The sequence below is a fragment of the Chelonia mydas genome, chromosome 10, assembly GCF_015237465.2.
Source record: "Chelonia mydas isolate rCheMyd1 chromosome 10, rCheMyd1.pri.v2, whole genome shotgun sequence".
NCBI lineage: Eukaryota > Metazoa > Chordata > Testudines > Cheloniidae > Chelonia > Chelonia mydas.
In genome coordinates, this window is record NC_051250.2 from 74,718,870 (window position 1) to 74,739,649 (window position 20,780).

At 41.8% G+C, this 20,780-nt stretch overlaps 1 protein-coding gene across 3 annotated transcripts in view; it reads right to left on the minus strand.

The window, feature by feature from the left end:
• The window catches only part of IGF1R (insulin like growth factor 1 receptor), a 278,513-nt gene that overhangs the window by 41,491 nt on the left and 216,242 nt on the right, over positions 1–20,780 (minus strand). For all 3 annotated transcript variants that reach the window (XM_007053524.4, XM_037910757.1, XM_037910758.1), the window contains exons 5-10: positions 19,227–19,371; positions 9,452–9,666; positions 7,258–7,384; positions 4,456–4,694; positions 2,253–2,420; positions 1,833–2,037 (exon numbers count right to left, since the gene is read on the minus strand). In XM_007053524.4, the coding sequence (XP_007053586.2) occupies positions 1,833–2,037; positions 2,253–2,420; positions 4,456–4,694; positions 7,258–7,384; positions 9,452–9,666; positions 19,227–19,371 (1,099 nt within the window). The remainder of the gene's footprint in view (positions 1–1,832; positions 2,038–2,252; positions 2,421–4,455; positions 4,695–7,257; positions 7,385–9,451; positions 9,667–19,226; positions 19,372–20,780) is intronic.

The window sequence follows — 20,780 nt, forward strand, 5'->3', positions numbered from 1 at the left end:
ACATAGCCATATCTACCCTGGGATTATGTTGACCTGCCTACGGTGCTAAACATCGTAGCTATGTTAATTTAATTTTTAAGTGGAGACCAGGTCTCTGACTATGTGCTAATTGTAGAGTTACAGTTTCTCAGATAGTGAGTGTTACTCGGTTACCACAAGAGAGCAAAAGGAAAGCTGCAGACTAAAGATTCTTGCAGTGCTGTAAACGCAGCCCCAACAGCAATAAAAATTATCTTGTCTCGGCCCAACCCTTCCTGCTGCAATGCTGTACACTTGGGATGTTTAGAAATCACAAACAGGTCAGGGCAGGAGGATGTAACGACACAGATGTATTGGTTTTTAAGCAGCCTGAAAACCGCATGGTCAGATCCTTTGATTTACATGCTGTGTTTCTTTCATAACATCCCAAAGACAAGCAAGACCCTGGTAAAAAGCTAGAAACATAATACACTTCTAATGAGGCTTGTGTTGACACATGAATTAACTTCCCCCCTCAGGGAAAGAAAAGAAAAAAAAAATAGACATCCGCAAGTAAGAAGTTGCTCAGATTTGTCCTATGGAAAAATCTCACCAGGTCATAATCTCACATTTCCCTGACATTCAGACTTCTTAAAAGTCACTTAACTAACTCAGCTATTTACAAGTCTTGTATCTTATCTGATCCTGCTGTTAAATCACTGAAAAGAAAAATATACCCATTATGAAAGCAAGCTGGGGGGGGGGGGGGGGGGAGAGGGGGAAGACTGTAAAACATTCAAAGCATTCTTTATGAACTGCTCCCATTTAAGTCTTAAAACAGTGTAATGTTGATCGTTAATTTGGCTCCTGACCCACTCAGGTCTGAGTGTCACTGCCTTACACAGTCTAAGAATGTCTTAAACAAGAGTTTTACAAGTTAAGTTTGAGAACAGAAAAATTTTCTTTATCATTCAGTCTTATTTTTTCACGAAGACCATACCTGAACACTTTCTCAAGCCCCATTTAATGCCAACTCCACCTACTCCTCACTAGCCAGGAGAGACAATGAGACTACATGCCCGATCAAAGCTGAAAGCTGATTGCTTACATAATAGTGTTACAGCCACACACAGTATGCTGGCCTTGTGATCCAATTATCTTAAGTAAAAACAGCTTACAAAAGAGGTAAATTAGAAACTCAAGCATCACAACCATGGATGAATTCAATAATACCTGCTCCATGATGCCATATAAAATGGATCTTAATGGATATGTTTCTACTTAACATGGAAACAGCACCCTTTATCATGAAACAATGTGTACATTTAATTCTTGGTTACAGTCAAAGCCCAGGAAACCAAAACACACTCCTTAATTAGTGCAGAGACATGAATTAGAAAGCACAACCATTTCAAATTTTGCAAGGCCTCAATATTCCTTTAATTTCCAAACCAGATACATCTTCAAGATGAGTTACCTATGCATTTAAAAGGCCATTTAGAGAAAAAAAAAAAACTTGTTTGAAGCCAGTTCTCTGCCGTGGGTTGATCATCCTTGAAACCATTACAGGTGAAGAACTCTTACATGACCTTTGATTCCACAAAGGAGCAAACACAACAAAGGTCCTTGAACAATGTAGGTAAGGACTATTATGATTAGTTAAAACAGGGAGAGCACGGGCTAAAAATCAGTGAAGAAAAGAAGCTGTGAAATAGAAAGACTGCAGATCACCTCTCCCCGTACATGAGGCAGTGTTTATGTGCTTACGGTTCCATTAAAAAAATGCTTTCATGTTTATATACCAAGGGCCCCAGGAAATATCAATCACTGCTAGTCCCTACCTGTAAAGACAGCAAAGATCCAACTTCTATTACCTGGGCACAAAGATGGAGTTATGAAGGAAGTTCTCAAAGACTTTCCGGTACTCTGCCTCCTCCTTCTCCGCTTGCTTCTCTGCCTCCGTCTTAGGGCAAGCACAACAAGGTCCTTTCTCTCCCCCACTCCCCTCTGGCTTGGTGGGTTCGGTAGCTTCTTCTGTATCAATGGTCCCATCAGCATATCTCCGAATTGGGACTTTATCTTTAAAAGAAAAGAACAGACGTTGAGGTTTTTTCCCTTACTGCCAGTGGACGCATTAACAATCCATGTTCACCCTTCCCCCTGTACTGGCTGTTATTCACAGAAACGTCAGAGAATAGGTAGCTGCAGCTGCATTTGCTGGTCATGTGAATAATGAGGACGGACAGGTATGAATCTCAGGCATTTTAACACATAACTGCTGTCAGCTCCCTTACCTTTGGAGCAGTAGTTATGTCGGTAAAGATAACTGTCCTGAGGCTGCTGCTGCCACCGTACAATATAGTATGACAGGTTGCCATTGGGGAGAGAGGGTGGATTCCATTTCACTATTAGCTGAGAGGAGGCATTAGATGCTGAAATAACATCCAGTGGGATAGATGGCACTGGGGGGGGAAAAGGAACAGGGGAAAAAAAATAGGCATTTTTACACACAACTCATATTGAAATATAAAAAGCTGAGCAACAATGCTTTAATTAACTGCTTTGTACATCACTCTGAAAAACAGCTCGTCCCACCTCAAGGGAACCAAGAATGCTTCTGACACCCCTTGGCTAACAGATGTGAACGTTTTAAAAGCCACCACCCTACAGCAGTGATCTGATGTACACAACAACTTTCCTTAATGTCGAAGGGCCAAGTTTTGCAATCCTTAAAATAACAACGCTCCCATTACTTTCCAAAGGGAATATTGCTTGAATAATGACCACAGAACTTGGCCTGAAGTCTGTAACCATGCCCTGGTATCCTATTTAAAGACATTCTGATTTCCTTACTCCATGTAATCCAGAAAGGTTCAATTTATGTACTAGCACTGTCCCATATTTTTTAGTTGCTGCTTTCTGAATAAAAGCAATTGTTTACGCGAAGAACATTAAGAATGCCATAATCTGAGGTTTCATATGGAAAATTATGACTGGCATTATGCGGAGAGAGAAATTTAGGGGGGTGGAGTAAACAAACCACAGCAACAAACCCTGCAGCAAACCTGTGTGATGAATTTCCATACGAAATAACATCCAAAAACATACAAGGACATTTACTGAGAGGTCTGATGAGAATGATGTTCTAACTGGACTTCCCACCTCTAAATACACTGGATATTTTACAGAGTTTACACAGTCTTGGACAGGCAAATCCCACTGAGCACAATTTTGAATTATTTGACTTAATTCTCTCCTTGTTTGATTGACACCCTGAAAATAAACACATCTTGTATTTTTGCTATTATGCTATATGAACAATGGTGGCTGGTCTCAGCTAGCATCTGTCTAGAATGCATTGGAAAAAAACTCAAAATATATAGGGTGGGTTTCCTCCTGAATTTGAGCAAACAAAAAGTTGAGTTGTCTCACTCAGCATTGCCAGAGACTTGTTGAATTCAAGGTTGAAAAACATGTCACTCTCTCAAACTTCTCTCTCTCACCGTCACACATTTCAATGGAAAAATGGTGAAAGAGGCTTTTTATAGGTAGTGCAAGAGCCCTTTTCACCAATGCAGCAGCAGCATCTTGGGGATCTCTACAGCTTAAGGTCTCCAATGCTTGCTCCAAGGCAAAATTATATTGCATGCACTAGAAAACCAAGACCTTTAAAATAAGAGCAAAATCCCAACTGCTTTAGAAGATATAGGGCAAAAAAGACACTTCAAATCCTGTAACAGTGCACGTAGGGTACACACACTTAAAATAGAACAATCTGGAACACAGCTGAGACGAACAGGTAAACATGACCTGATGTTCAGTGCCTTCCAAAAGCCAAACATTTAAAAACAACGTGCTTGTAGATCTCAAAATTATGGTCTATTGAAAAGGCAGCCGACACTTAAAAGTAAAAGCCAGTTTTTATCTATATCTATGTAGGTTATTACACTATGCACCTCACTGTAGTACCAGGGTACCTGAGCTTCTCCCATCTCTTGTTTCAGAAATTACCTTATCAAGCAGTTTGGTTTTTTTAATAATTTATCTTTGATGCCAGGCTATTTAAATGCCCCACTCATTTTGGAAGCTATTGTGGTCAAAAGATGGAGCTGAATCCAACATGTTCACCTGGTGTTGTGTTGTAATGATCAGTACTATGACTTCAAGGCAAGTACACAACTGTGAAAAACAGACACCCTGTGTTCCTCTCTGTATAGCTGACAAACAGACCCTTGTCTGCCCTCTCATTGCAATGTTTTCTGGGAGGATTATTACAAATGACCTTAACTGAGACTGCAATATATTTAAACTGCACTGGGCCCCTCTAATGGATTTCCTGAGTATCAAGCATTTAAAAGTTGTTCATGTTTTCCAATGCACTTAGTTTTTTCCACAGTCCAGGGCTAATAAATTACACATGCAGCTTTAAAGACCCATCTGAGTGGGTGAAAGCCCAGCCTGTGATACCTTTGCAGTTCCATGCATCACAGGCCTTACCTGCAGCATTGGTGCGTATGTAGACTATTTCACTCTTTGCTCCATGGATGTGGTGATTTTCCATCATTGTGAGAGTAACAGCCTTGACATAAATGGCATATTGAGTCCAAGGTTTCAGTCCTTGCAGTAAAATCCCAGGGTTGTTCTCTTTGTTTGGGGGCAGATCAACATCCACCATGTTCCAGCTATTAGAACCACAAGCATCTTGCCCATCATACTCTGTCACATTCTTGAATGGTCTGAAATATTAAAAGGAAATGACACAGATTGTACTTTTACTTCCTCTTAAAAACACTCGAACTTTTATGGGAGAATCTCACATCAGCCTTTGTCCAATGAAACTAATAAAAAAAGTTTATTTGCTTTTTATTGAAGAATAAAAGAGAATTCCAAAGCCTAGATTTGTCTTTTATTTCCAACTGCTATAAAACTAGGAGTTCGGATTTAGCTGCAGGATTTAGCCTCTGTAGTTACTGAGATGTCAGGAATCCAGGGAAATAGGTACTCATGGCTTACTTTCCCTTCCCACAAAAGGAAAGCTGTTGGATAATTTATCAGTGTGAACAATCATCTTCAATTCAACTACTTCCTGCCAAAGGAGAGATAATGTTTAACTGTTGTCAGCAAGTGAAACAGAAACAGACTTTCAGGGATAGGTCAATAAGCATTGGAGAGAAGAAGCCTGCTGGGATATTAATTTATTATTTATAGAGCTCTATAAGGGTCCCTAGCATTATACAACGGGTAGACTGTGCCAAACAAATAACCCCTTCCCCATATAATGGAATAATAAAAGGTCCTTATTTCTCCTTATATAAACACAATGAACCATAAAACAATAAAAAAATGCTAGTTTGTTATTATCTTGTGGTAGTGGTAATAAACCAAAAGAACCAATCACATTCACATGTAGAAAGAAAAGGAGTACTTGTGGCACCTTAGAGACTAACCAATTTATTTGAACATGAGCTTTCGTGAGCTACAGCTCACTTCATCGGATGCATACTGCTGCATCCGAAAGCTCATGCTCAAATAAATTGGTTAGTCTCTAAGGTGCCACAAGTACTCCTTTTCTTTTTGCGAATACAGACTAACACGGCTATTACTCTGAAACCTGTCATTCACATGTAGGTGCAGAAGGAAACTCCTTGTACTCAATATAAATGCGTTTGGTTACATAGCTGTAGATTAATGTGTCAATTAAAATGTAAACAAGACTTGTTCTAAGGACACTGACTCTCAGTTGCCCTATCTTACTTTCAAAAGCAGACAGTGAAATGTTTCTGACTTTATATTCACAGGTAATCTGGGCACAAATTCAACAGATGTGACTCAGAATAATTACAGACAATGGTTGAACGTTAGCCGCAAGAACCCAGATTTCGCTACACTTTGACTAGTAGCTCAGTAGCATACTGGCTGCTTTAGTTCTTGACATTATAGGCAAACAACCACATTTGGACCTGTAATTTGTACATTTGATTGATTTTAAATTCTATTATTGGTACAACTATATACCAAGGTATTACTTTTCCTTAATGGCTATTTAGCATGGACATGTCAATAGTGAAGGCATACCATGTTACAGACTCATATTGTGGTATTAATAGAATTCCTGCTTCATTTGCTCACAACTCAGCTCCAGGATGTTGAAGCAATCAGCCTGCTCACCGTGCTGTGTGTGTGCCTGTTACATCTCTCTCTTCTCAAATCAAAATCTCAATGCAGCTGACTGATTTAATATGTTTCCGGTTGGAAGTGTTTCTTGCTCACTCTAACTATTACTTCCACAGAGATGTAGAACAGCTCTGGACAGCAGAGAGAAAACCTGGTCTGAGATTAGAGATAGAATGGAGTAGGGAAAGGACTACAAAAAGGTAGGGTTAGACCCTTGAAGGGTGGTGGTTGTACCAAGAATTGCTAGTCAGTGTGGACACTGGCAATAGGTCCTCTTTAGAAAAGCTGCTTAGTGACAGATGAAATGGGAACACGGGTCAGAAAAATACTTGAATATGAAGGAGAAAGAGAAATGAGCCCAAGTCACCGTTTGGATCCAAACACTTCGCAAAACACTGGAGCACAGGGGGATGGAGAGCATGTGTTCGTTCGGATTTCAGTTCTGGTTCAGGCCCATCTCCAATACAAAGGGGTTTGGTATGTGTGCATGTGGGGGGAGTGAGAAAGGATCTAACAAAGTCAGATCTAACAGATCCTAACAAAGTCAGTTCTCTGCTGCATCCTACCGCATTCCACCATCAGCAAACGCTGCAGCACTCTGTCCAGCCTAGAGAACCTAAATTACCCAGAGCCCAATTAGTTACAATACTGAAGCTCCAAACCAGACCTTCAAACTCTCTCTCCAATCCATGCTGCTGCCTAGCCAATGTCATGGCTGGGAGGAGAAAGAGCTAACTGGCATACAAGCACACATATTATTTGGAGATTCCAATAAACACAGAAATGCACCCAGAAAATAGGCGAGCATTTTATATCACTTGGGATTTTTTTAATTTGAAATTTTGGAGGGATGTGGGGGTGGAAGAGACAGAAAACAGGTCCTAAACACCTCTACGTTAACAGGCACTTTGGTCTAGTACATAGTATCAAAACAGAACCTTGCAAGAAAGGAGCACTCGAGAACAAAGTGAGTACACTGCTCAGAATAAGTATTGCCCAAGGGACTTTGCTGACTCACTTTATTCTTTATTCAGCCAATAAACACAACGGTCAAGAGAGAAACCCTACCCACTGTGCCTGTTATTTCCTGAATGACATAATTAGTCTCAGAACACGTATACTCACGCCTCTTTGTAGTAAACAGTGAAGCTAATAAGATCTCTGTAATCTGGAGGGCGATACCGCTCCCAGGTGAGCTTAATCCGGTTCTTCAGGGTGGTGTTGGAGACAAAATTCAGAATGTGGCTTTCGCCTAAAGCATAAACAAATGACAGTCAGTAACCATGGCAAAATTAGTTCAATTCACAACTTTGTTACTGGGTTTTGTTGTGTTTCTTAAAACTGTGTGCCTCTGTATTATCTAGTTTAGAGGTCTCGATAGCACTCATCACCACTGTACAGCAGGAACCTACTAGTTGCTACATATGTTCTATTTATTCCAAAGCACTTAGTGAGCGTTCAGTAACTTTAGGATACATGGAAACACGTAAATTTACTTCTTAAAAATAAAACATTTTAAAGTGTGTGGTTAGAACGCTGGGAAAAGGTGCTCAGGATTCTCTCTGTGAATGGAAGTCCTGCTCATCTACAGGACCAGTACAGTTAGCACTACAAGTTTCCACCTTCTATTTTGCTTATAAATTTAAGCACTGAGTTTAAGTGAGCACTCTCTAGGGTAAAAGGAAAGATCAGCTTTTATGGCCCATGCAGTCCCTGGCAACTGCAGTAGTGTTTTTTGCATTCCTATTCATTAGGCGCTGGACTGAGAACTATTAAACTCATTTCATATACAGCACAGCCATTTGATGGCAGCACTTTCCAGTCACTATACTACACTGGGCTGGATTTGAACCAGCAACTTAGAGATGAATAGCCATCCAGTCCTGAAACAAAACTGTTTTAAAAACGTAATTCTTGGACTGAGAACTTGTGTGTTAAGTGTCAACTGTGAGTGAGTTTTAACATCTTAGTAGAACTCTCTGAAAAATAAAGAGGTTTTCACCCTCATGTACGCTGGCACTAATGGTGCTAATATCTTTTCAAAGGCAATTTAGCTTTTGTTAATTCTCTCCTTTTTTCCCTTTTGAGAGTCAGAAAGCTTTTTGTAATAGTTTTAAGGAACAGGCAGTGGCTGGCACTGGCCTCATGGTAGTAGGGACTGGCTGTGCATCTGTAACTCCTCCAGAACTGTGAGCACTCAGTCTATTGAATGTAAGCACACTCCTTCCTTTGCACAACAAGGATCTGCACCATCTGCATTTATGCATCATGCCTAAAGAGACACTCAGCAGTGTATGTGTCCTAGTTTTGTAAACACTGTCCAGCACAAGGGGGTTTTACTTATAAACATGATATGCTTTAATTTACTCATTTCCAAGAACACCACGAACAACCTAACAGACAAAACATGTCATCAGCTGTAGGGGTCTTGGGGCAAAGCCAGGCCTGTAAGCCCTCTTTTCTTTGCAATCCTTAAAGGACAGATGGGATTTTAAACTTGTAAATCTTGAATAGGTTTTGAAGATCGTGCCCTTTGTGAATATGCTTCTGCACGGCCCAAAAACACAAACGCATTGTAACTCTGAAATATTGTAGAACTAACCGGAAATATTTCTCTCAAGTTATTCTCTGTTTGACACGGAAACAAATCACAGCAGATTTATTCTAATGAATATTTCTAGCAACTGACAAGCAGCAATCCACACCAGCAGAGGCCAGCCAGAAGTATGAAAATAAAACAACCTGTTTTGCACTAAAATAAACAGGCACTGAAACAAAATTGCGCAGTCTCCTCAATACCAGGAAACTAAACAGACATTCCCCTCTCCCCCCTAATATTTATGATGTCATCGATCTGTCTTGCAAAGGACGTGGTGGAAGCTCCATCCCTGAAGATTTTAAAAACCAGATTATACCACAAATAAGGAAAAAAGATTACTTTGTGAAATATTGCGGTGTGGCAAAGCAATGGAATTGGGCATTCTCAAATTCTTTTGTAATGTGGACATTTTAAATTGTGTTCCCGTAGCGACAGCAATCATTGTCAAAATCGGTATTATGAAAACAATGCATTTTCTTCATCAGTGTAATTTAGCCAGCTGGGAATAGTCATCCATATGTGACCAGCCAGCTCTGCAGACCACCAGTAGACCATGGACCGCAGTTTGGGAACCCCTGAATTAAAATGGACAATGTGTCTTTTAATCGCTAACTTCTCCATTCTGTGTTCTTCAATAGGATCGTGGGGTGATTGTCCTTATTTTTAGAGCTTGTATACGGCCTCACTCCTATTTAATTCCACTTCTGAACTTTGACTTACAAGAGGCTCTCTCCCCATTGTTTCTTGGATTTATATCTCCTTTACTCTGCCGTCCCTTGGTTCCTGACACATCCTCCATGCGGTAAATCTCAGACACACACAGTTTGGGATTAAACGCAAAGTACATTTTCCCCTCTTTGATCGTCAGGTTGTGGTGGTTCCAGTCCCACAGCTGTTGCAGATTCTGGTTGTCCAGCACATAGAAAGAATAATTCCTACAAAGAGATTTTAAAAGGCAAAGTTAGTTTTACCAGCAGCTCGTGGGTAGTTCCTGGCCAAACTAGCTGAACACAAGGGCAATTCCTATTGACATGAACTGATTACACCTGCCCAGTCGCTCTGCCTCCAAAGAGGAGAGCAAATGCTTCTTCCCCCTAGGAAGTGAGTTTCCCTTGAATTTTTCCACAGGGAAGAGGGGAAACGGCTGCAACATGGACTTCCAGATTGCCACTGGTTGTAGGCTTCCCTTACTCCAACTCCAGTGTGGGTTTGACAATGAAGTTTGTATGGAAGATGCTATACAAAATACAATGGTACAGTATTTTATTCCTGTCCCACTCCTTGACACACAACATTCAATACATGTCTCTTTGAAAGAGATCTCTATAATGTATTTTCCACCTTAACTGCTAATGAGATTTGACAGCCTTGCATATTGTATAGCAGAAAACGTGTGCCGTACTTTAAGTCATCAAGGTAAGATGGAAAGGTAGAGAATGTGGCATCCTTTCTTGTGTTACTAAATTGTGTTACATGAGCTGAATGAGTTTTCTTTGCCTGGAAGACAGTGTGTTGTAATTTATCTGTTGGTCCAATAAAAGTTATCACATATGCTCTACCAAGTACTCTGCCTCTCGTACACTACTGTCTGGGAATAAATGGTCACACTCATGTCACTCTTGCTCTGAGCACAGCACAAACCTTCACTGCTTTAAAGCTCTGAACCATCACAATCTGACCACCTGCTGCAGCCACTTTCTAACAGACAATGGGGGTCTATTCTCTCAGTGCACGAGTGGAGTTACATGCACACCTTAACTTTGATGAATACCGATGCAAGTTACTTGTGTGAATTCCACGCCAGGCTGAAATGGCAAGGTGGGAACTTCAAGTGTCCATGGCAGAACCATTTTCATTTTGAGGTTGGGAAAGCTTTTGACACGGTCTCCCACAGTATTCTTGCCAGCAAGTTAAAGAAGTATGGGCTGGATGAATGGACTATAAGGTGGATAGAAAGTTGGCTAGATTGTCGGGCTCAACGGGTAGTGATCAATGGCTCCATGTCTAGTTGGCAGCCGGTATGAAGTGGAGTGCCCCAAGGGTCAGTCCTCGGGCCGGTTTTGTTCAATATCTTCATAAATGATCTGGAGGCTGGTGTGGATTGCACCCTCAGCAAGTTTGCAGATGACACTAAACTGGGAGGAGAAGTACATACGCTGGAGGGTAGGGATAGGATACAGAGGGACCTAGACAAATTAGAGGATTGGGCCAAAAGAAATCTGATGAGGTTCAACAAGGACAAGTGCAGAGTGCACCGCTACAGTCTAGGGACCGAACGGCTCGGCAGAAGTTCTGCAGAAAAGGACCTAGGGGTTACAGTGGACGAGAAGCTGGATATGAGTCAACAGTGTGCCCTTTTTGCCAAGAAGGCCAATGGCATTTTGGGATGTATATGTAGGGGCATTGCCAGCAGATCGGGGGAAGTGATCATTCCCCTCCATTCGACATTGGTGAGGCCTCATCTGGAGTACTGTGTCCAGTTTTGGGCCCCACACTACAAGAAGGATGTGGAAAAATTGGAAAGAGTCCAGCAGAGAGCAACAAAAATGATTAGGGGACTGGAACACATGACTTATGAGGAGAGGCTGAGGGAACTGGGATTGTTTAGTCTGCGGAAGAGAAGAATGAGGGGGGATTTGATAACTGCTTTCAACTACCTGAAAGGGGGTTCCAAAGAGGATGGATCGAGACTGTTCTCAGTGGTAGCAGGTGACAGAACAAGGAGTAATGGTCTCAAGTTGCAGTGGGGGAGCTTTAGGTTGGATATTAGGAAAAACTTTTTCACTAGGAGGGCGGTGAAACACTGGAATGCGTTACCTAGGGAGGTGGTGGAATCTCCTTCCTTAGATATTTTTAAGGTCAGGCTTGACCAAGCCCTGGCTGGGATGATTTAGTTGGGGATTGGTCCTGCTTTAAGCAGGGGGTTGGACTAGATGACCTCCTGAGGTCCCTTCCAACCCAGATATTCTATTCTATGATTCTATGAAAGGAAAGGACTGGAGAGGGAATTAAGGGCATATCTAAATGATTATTGTAATATTAGGGAAATTTGCACCCATGTTAACTACACTGATGTAAACCCCGAATATAAAGACACTACACCCTTGTGTTTTGTGCAGGCCCTCTTTGTTTTGCACTGGTGTGTCCCTATCAATGGAGTCAAAATTTATTTTTTCTCAACACATTATGCAACATCAATTACGAGTTTCTGCAGGATAGTAACAGACTAACCATGGGTTTGATAGCAAATCAACACCATCATTTATAGTTTTCCTTCAGTATTGTTTCCTCCCATGTTACACAACAATGACACCTCAGAATACCCAATGAATCATCCACGACAATGGAATCGTTTGTTAATGGGGCTGCAAGCTCTTTGGGACAGGATTGCAGTTCTCTCTTGTGTTTTCTTCTTAGTGCCAAGTGCTGAGTGCTCTTACAGTGCTATATAAAAACAAGAACAGCCTGCTCCTCCTACTTCCAAGTGTCCCCAAATACCTAGTACTTTATTTCGAACAAACCAAATACACCTGACACTGCTTTGGGTTGAGCAAAGTGAGTACAACTGCTTTCTGTTGACTAATACAGTTTAACTCACCCATATGCTCCATCTTCAAGTCATACTAAATATATTTTGCCAAGAGAACATCTTTTCCAAGCATTACGCAAAACTGCACTTGGAGTTCACCATACGTACTGAGAGCCTGTGGATGGTTCAGACACTATTCTCTTTGCAGTCAGTGAGCAAAAACTATGCTTGCAACTTCCTGAACCTCTTTAATGAGATGAAACATGCATTATCAATAGTCATGTGAATAAATGATGGCAGATGAGGTTGTTTTTTTAAGACAGACCTAAAGCAGGACTCAAATTAGATGCAGCTAGTACAATAAAGCACCTTCAAGGTTATTACAACAGGTTTTAACACAAGAGGTTTAATTGAAAATCTCCTATCACTTTGGGTTTAAAATACCAGAGACTTGACTAAATTTTCAAGACAATCAAGTGACTGGACAAAGTCAAGCATTCTTGTTCGTACTTTAGATTACTGCAAAGAGGTCAAGAAACAGTTGGGACTAGCTGTTAAAACAAGTATGTTAAAACCATTTGCACAAGTCTGAGTAGCAGTTTAAGGCAAACGAGTTCTACGGGTTTATATATACACTGCAAGTATAAATTAGTAGAAGCTATTCTGGCACCATCTGAGGCAGCAGGGAAACCACATTTGGAATATTGTGTACAAGTCCAGTCACAGGACAGGTAAACCATTGCAGAAATGGAAAAGATGCTGAAGAGGGCAAAAAGCACACTCAGGGTTCTGGAGATACAAGTTATAAGTAACGATTATATCAGACTTTGGCCTTTACAGCTGTGGAGGAGGGGCGGTGGAGGGGGGAAAGAAAACGTCAGGATGCCAAGGAAGATAGCACGGAAAGAATAAAAGAATCTCAACAGGAAAACAAACTTCTGCCAATCAGCTATTGAGATAGAAACTAACCGAAAGAGAAGAGGTTGGGGCCTGAAGGAGGGCAGTCTAAACCAATGAGCAGAAGCCGCCTGTGGACCTTCAAGGCCCAGTTTTTGTGGCAGGACTGAAAGAACGTGAACAGATGTTCATATCCCCTGCAGCACCCACATGGTAGTGTCATCACACAGCTGATGTGCAACCTTAAATCACAGGACACACTGATAACTGGGCAACTACTGGCTGAGTTTTTAAAAAACATCACGTTTTACATATTTATGTAGCTCCTGGGACTTTCACAGTGCTACATACATCTGCACTGAAATTTATAATGGTCCCTGTAACAAAAACGTAGCAGTAATTCTGCTGATCATTACTGGGCATCCCCCGCCTTCCTTTTTAGGATGATCTGAAAGGAAAGGATCGAGCCACAGTTCATTCTGGGAGAGGCAAAAACCCAGGTCAGCCTATTGCTAAGAGAGGGCAATGTGCAATTCAGAATGACCAGGAAAGGGAAGTGACCTCTACGGGATAGGAACAGGGACTAGCAGACAAAGGGCCAGTGCAGTGAGTGTGAGCAGCAGGCTCAAGCCAGCAGTCTGGGAGTTGACTGCAGAGGGAAGACAAGGCAACAGAATCTGACCAGCAGAGGCCAGAAGAGAAGCCCCCTGGGAAGGCCCAGAGAAGAAGGTACTCCAACTACCAGGGCTAGGATGGGCAAAAAGCTCTTTAGCCCACTAATCACAGCCAATGAGGGAGAGAAGGGAACAAGGGATGGGAGGAGGTTCACACTGTATCTCGTCAGCGTCACAACTGCCCCCACAGAGCGGGCCAATCACTTTATCCCTTGAGGGAAAAGTTGCTTATAACCATTACCAGGAGAGCAGAATAATCCTTAGAAAATTTTTGGTTTGCTTTTTAAAAAAAGACTGGGGAGCATTTTGAGGTGAGGACTGTCTTTTAATGTGACACGAGAGAGCGAGCACGTGCGAGCTTGGAGGGCGTGTGTCTCTGCGTCCATATAGTGCCTGCCCACTTGGGCCCAGATCCCTGACCAGGGGTTTTAGGCACCATCGCAATAGAAATATTGCAAAACAAATAAGCAAACAAATTAGGGAATGGCGTATAAAAGGCACCATCAGAAGACAGACATTTTTAAACTGGTTTACAAGCCATTCAAATTTAAATCAAACTCTCCCATTATTTTAGAATATTTCCCCCAACAAGCCACGGCATAACAAAACTTTTGAAATCAGCAAATAACCAATATAACAACAATTCTGGTACCTTCTCCTTTATTTCTACAGTATCTGCCTGATGGGACTTTCAAACAGAAAAATGGGGTTTATAATCAAATCACCAACAGGCCCTTCATTATGCAGCACGGCTATAAATCCGTACACTGTAGATGGGCTAGAAGCAGCTCTACCAAGAACTGAGTCTCTGTTGGGAAATTCATACGGGAAGAAACTAGAGATATTGCTTTATTGTGTTTAATTTAAAGTGTGGGTTTGGATGTAATGTGCCATGACACGACTTTACCCATGGCCGTCTTTGGGGTGTTTTGCTCTCCCCTAACTAGCAGGGGAATCAGTGGGGCACTTGAGCCCATATGTAAATTCAGCCTGTCATGCCCCATTCTCTACCTCCCTTTTGAAGGGTCACTTATTGGTAGAAGTCTCTGAGAAGGCATCAGTTTCTTCATAACGTCTCTTTAAACTAAAACAAAGAGGAGAAACAACCCCTATAGGAGCCTTTTTTTTTTTTTTCTGTGCCACAGCTTTACCACTGACCTGTAAATAGTAGTAACTTCTAGAAATACCCCTTCTTCCATGGCATGAATGTATTTTGATGCAGTGCAATGGGCCAGGCGGTTTCATTTTGAAGTTTAATATAACGTTAAGTGGTAAATGCAACTTTCACCTCTAGATGACTGTTGCCAGTTCAGCTAACCTGGCACTGATTGAAAGTTACCTAATGGCTGTTCAGCAGTCTAAGAAAAATGAACTGGGAGGGTCTTAGTGTCCATTTCTAAGCTGACAGGAGTCTACAAGCCACCATTGCAACTGGCACCCTTGATTGCAGCTTTAGGAGAAAAAAGGCCAGAGTCAAAAAAAGGAGATTGCGCTGCTCACCCCCTCATCCCCACAGGAGAAAGATAAACGACACTGGAAGTGCACCAGGCTGGGCTCCCAACAAAAACCCCAGGGACCAGGTTCCCCCTGAACTCAGCACAGGGCTCTCCGCTGAGATAACCTGTGCCAATTTATGTAGTTAGTCCTGTAGCTCAAGCTGAAGGTTCAGGGTTCAAACTCTACTAATGAGGCAGGATGGGGGAGCTGTTACAGTTGCCCATAGAATTTATTTTTACCTTTGAAATGACGTACAAAAAACTATGATCAAATAATCTTACTTAAGTTGGAAAGCCAAACTCTGAAAAGTAAGGAAATAATTTCAGTTGCCTGTGTAACCTTAATTCAGTCCCTTGGACATAAATAGTATGACACAGTCTTTAATGACATGGTCACATACAATTTTGTCCACAGGACCCTGTCTCATTCAGTGCACAGGATCGACAGTGCTAAGGGAATGAATCAGGGCAGTGTCGCATACGAAACCATTTGTAGGACTTTTTCTTCATTTGTGGCAGAAGCTGGAAGGTGTGTACCTACTGTAGTGCCAGGAGACAGCAGGTGTAAGCCCACCCATAGCTAACAGCCTTCCCCTTCACCAAGAGGGAGTGGCTATTGAACCCAGGCCACAAGTAATTGTGGGGGACAACAAATGAAAAAACAGGGGCAGGTGTGAAAGTCAGAAGGTGAAAATCAGGTGATCAGATGGGGACACTGAACAGAGAACCCCCAACAGCACCCACTGTTCCTCAAAGGCATCTAAAGAGTCAGTGGACTCAGAAGAACTCTGCTAGGAGGTGTGACTGGACAAGGAATAGAAATAAGTCCCTGCTTTTGCAGAGTACCCTCCCCGCAATCCAACTTCCTCCTTCTGGTTTGATGGAGGGCCATCTTGGCCAGCTCCAGAAGGAGGTTGAAGGGGAGGTCCTGCAACTTTGTGCAGCCATGGGAAGGGGGTACCAATACCAGGAAGTGCAGAGAAAACTGCAGCCAGAATCTCAGTAAGAGGTTCTGGAAGAGGGATTGTAACCTGACGCACCCTACCTAGATGTGTACCAGGGTCTCCCTCTAGCTGCAAAGACGACAAATGTTGGGGCAGTTTGTGAACTGTGCCAGGTACATGCCTGTGCTCCTCGCTCCATGAAGGAACTGCCAACTAATATACCCAAAAGGTCGGGGGACCAGAGTGGATTATAGACTGTCCTACCAGCATTCCTTGCCCTCCTGAGGTGGCAACAGGTCCAGCTACCTGGTGTCGGGGCAGGTCACAAGGATGAGGAAGTGGATGGTGTGAAGCATGAGCGCATACAGATGTTTCCTGGGCATGGTTCAGAGGTGGACCAGCTGGATGGCATTCAGATGAGTTAGTCTGCATGACTGGGGCAGTCAAGGAGGTGCATGGGGCAGGAGCCCGATAACAAGTCCAGAGGGCTTGGGAGTGAGAGGGAGGCAGGGAGCACCGTCCTACAGGACCTGCTCTGGAAGGTGTGCAGTGAAAGTGGCAGAGGACAAAAGGATGATCTGTTGGTTAAGGCACATGAATGCCATAATGGAGAACTTGGTTCTAACCCTGTCTCAGTCAGAGGCTTCCTATTTGATTGACACCATAAATTTTGACAGGTGGCCACTAACTGTGCATTCCTCATCTTCTAACTTCGGAGATCGAATCCTGGCTCTGCTACAGATTCACTATGTTCTCTCAGGCAAGTCTGTTTCAGTTTCCCCATTTGTTATAGGTGAATAATAAAGCTCATATCGTGCAGCAAGAGGGAAATTCACTGTTTATGAGGCCCTCAGATACTAGGGTGACAGGCACCCTTAGAGAAAAAACTATGAGGAAATGAATAATTGCAAGCTCTGAATGATGATGAGGGGAAAAGTCAGGATTTACAAATTGAATGACAAGGATCAAAATTTGAACAGCTGCCCTTTTTTCCTCAGCACCACGCACAGAATGAGGGAGGGGGGGAAAAAAAGAGTCTGTGGTCACATAATTAAAGAATGTATCATAATGCATCTTACCTCAGCACAAGGGGGCCAAATTAAGGCTGCACAGGCAACCATGAAAGCGAGGAAACAATAAAAGGGCTTCACTTTGCAACCTTAATGTTCTTTCAATATAATTTTTTGTATGTATTATATGCAGTGCTGGCAGCGACTGCTATAGTCAGGGCAGTCTAACAATTCCCATTTTAAAACCCTATTTTCAGTTTCTTTTAACGTTGCCCAAATAGCTGTTTGGGCTGAAATTTTCATGCAGGGTTGTCTGCCGTAAGCTGAATATTTCTGAACAATTATCTTTCAGATTGCGACAGGGCCCCAAATGTGTAAGTACTTTCTAAACAGAGGAAGACCGTTCCTGACCCAAGCAGCATGTAATTGCACTAATTCCTTAGCGTGGATCAGTTTTGCTTCCCACATGCACCCCTATTTTCCTCTCCTCTAAGTTGCACTGTTTGTTTTTCCATTGTGGAATCAGGCAGAGAGAATTAATAAAACCTGAATCATAGCACTGATGCTTCTTTCCTATCAGTTATGCTTGCTGACATACGAGATTCCATAAACACAATTACTCCTGAACTTGCTTACTAAAAGAAAGCAAAAACAAATTTATAATTGGAGTATCTGCTTGAGTATGCCACATCATAAGTATCTGAAAGAGCCTTGTTCTAGGCAAAGTGACAAGCCTCTTGGATTTGCAATTAGAAACATGTTTTTCCAAAGAGCCAAATGTTCTTACTGAAAAAGACAGCGTGCTTTTCAAGTGTAGAATGAAGAGCTGCCCTTTAACTTGCTCTGTCAGATGGTGGAATTTTAAGAATTTAAGACTGACCAAAAAGTAGCCTGAGAAAGAGAGGGAGGTTGTGAAGAATCCCTTATGCTGTAACTTTATCCTGTCAGGGCAGATAAATCAGAGACACACCACCTTTCCCATGACCTTCCCACTACCTTCTCCTAAATGATTTTCCAAAATCCTTATTTTACTGGATCTCTCATTAGCGAGGAAGGCTCAATTTCTTCTCCAGAGTGTTGTTCTGAACTTGGGAAGTTACTTAATTTGGGGAGAGAAAGGGAGTGCAGCAATTTCCCAGAGGAACATCATCCCACCTAAGCATCTCAAACTAAAGTTTTGCAGGAGCTAAACCTATCTCTGCTCTTTCAGCACCTACCTTCGGGGTGAGGATGGGAGGTGGTGTTTCAGATAGTAATTGCAGGATGTGCTATTAAAAGCATATTACACAGAATATTACAGAATTAATATTAACAGAATTAGGAAAAATCCACAATGTTTATCAGCAAACATTTCAGTGGCTCATGATTACTTTATAGGCTCATATTTTGTTTCTCTGGCTCTAGATAAGGAGAATTAGTTTCATGTGAGTATTTTGAGGCTAGCTCACTTATGAGCAGTTTCCTGCTACACAAGCTAGTTTCAGCCGCACTCCCTTATCTTGCAGTTAGTGACCTGTTATCTTCTTCCAACTGACATTCCATAGACCTCTCTTAAGGATACAACACTAAAACTGCAATGCCAAAAGAGCAATGACTTCTGAAGATGTTCATTTCTGAATGCACTTGAGCATCAAAAAACAGAACATGTCTAATATAACAGAAAATGATGCTTACTAACGTACATCTCCCTAAAAAAATCTCTCTACAAGAGAAAGCAGATAGCATAAATATATCTTTAAAATCTTCATCCCACTACTTGCTTGCAAGAGGATCAAATGAATGATTGTACAATGGTTGCTCAGTAGGAGACAAATACTGCATATTAGTGGAGGTGAAGACTAAATAAATGGTAACAAAATATTCATGGTAAGACTTATTTTCCATGGCTTTCTGCTAAAGCAAAGCTGCCTCTACAAATATTAGTTCATTGTATTTGAACACTTACCCGTCCAACTGTTCCTCTCCCAAAATATATCGCAGATTCTTCAAGAAAGAGAGGGAGACTAGTGCATGGGAATGGCGGATCTTCACATACCCAGTTACTGTTTCTATCAGACCCATAAAATTCTCCAGCTCAGAAGCAATATTGTCTACATTAAAGAAAAGGAAATTATAGTTCATACATGTTTATCTCAGCATTTTGTTCAATGCATGGTTAGCATATCAGAATAAATATTTATTACATTCACTGCTTTTGCAAACAAAATCAAGATTCATCTTGCTGGAGACCAGCACGTATCATTATTTACCTATACAGGCAGACAGGTGGAGCACAAAACAAGGCACTATCAGAACTCCATTTATAACTTTCTTACTGATATGCTTTCCTTTGCATGAATATTCCACACGAGTGCCAATACCAAATTCAGAGCTTTCAACAGCCAACCTTTTGGCAAGACTGAAAAGACTCATGTGCAGTTGTAAATTTAGGCATCTGTGAAACTGCAACTGCTGTTACTCTCTGTGACAGAGGTAAAGCTCATTCATTAGATCAGGCTGAAATGATCAACTGAAGAGCATGGCATCAGACTGGAGGTTAAGAGAAGCCCCACAGAGATATAGTATTATTCTCAACTAACAGCAAGGACACTAATCTCCAAAGCACAGGACTGTCACTGGCAATTTAAAAAACAGAGTAGATATAACTACATCATTTAAGCAGCCATTGCTCCTGGAATGCTGAAGGAATGAAGGTAAAGCCATAACATCCTCATGGAATTAGGCTGACTCAGAGTCAGGTTTTCTACAGCTTGTATAATAGTTACAAGGGTCGTTGTGTAGGAGGCACTCTCCAAAATGGGCAAGGACCGTGGAAGCCGGGTGTTTGCTCCTTGTGCAGGACACTAACGTTTAATTAAGCTCTGTGTGCACAGCTGTACAGCCTGGATATCATGTGGCCAGTTAATCACCTGAAATAACTTGGGAGGGTGTAGATTAGGAATACTCTTCAATTCTTTGAGATAATATCTAAGCATTAAACTAGACACAACTTGCGTCACTGCGTCACAGGAATAAAATCAATTACTTTAGAGAGTGGGTGAGCTGAATGGGTTAACTTAAACAAAAGTTCTTCAGACCATCTCCCTGCAAAAGTTAAGATTCTACTTAAACATGTGAAACACATAATTAAAACAATTCACATACAACTGTTTCCAACCCCCTTGGTTATTAGGAGCAACCCTGGTATTCATAGGCAATTCAATCTATCTAGCACAGGCACAAAAATTCAAGGCACTCCACCCCACACACTCCTTTGAATGCATAGGGAGGTATATTTCAAACCACCAAGTTTACAATGGTTTTTAAAGCCCAGCATCCGTTGGAATTTTCCCAGCTGATGAATCACTGCTTTGACAAATCGTATCCAGAGTTCATTTACGTTAGGACATGTACCAGATATGACCAACACAGTAATAACGAGTGTTGGGCAGAGCAGTGTTAGAACTTAAACAGGGGTTTTCATTATCTCATGCACGAGGAGGAGAGCTTTGCCACTGGC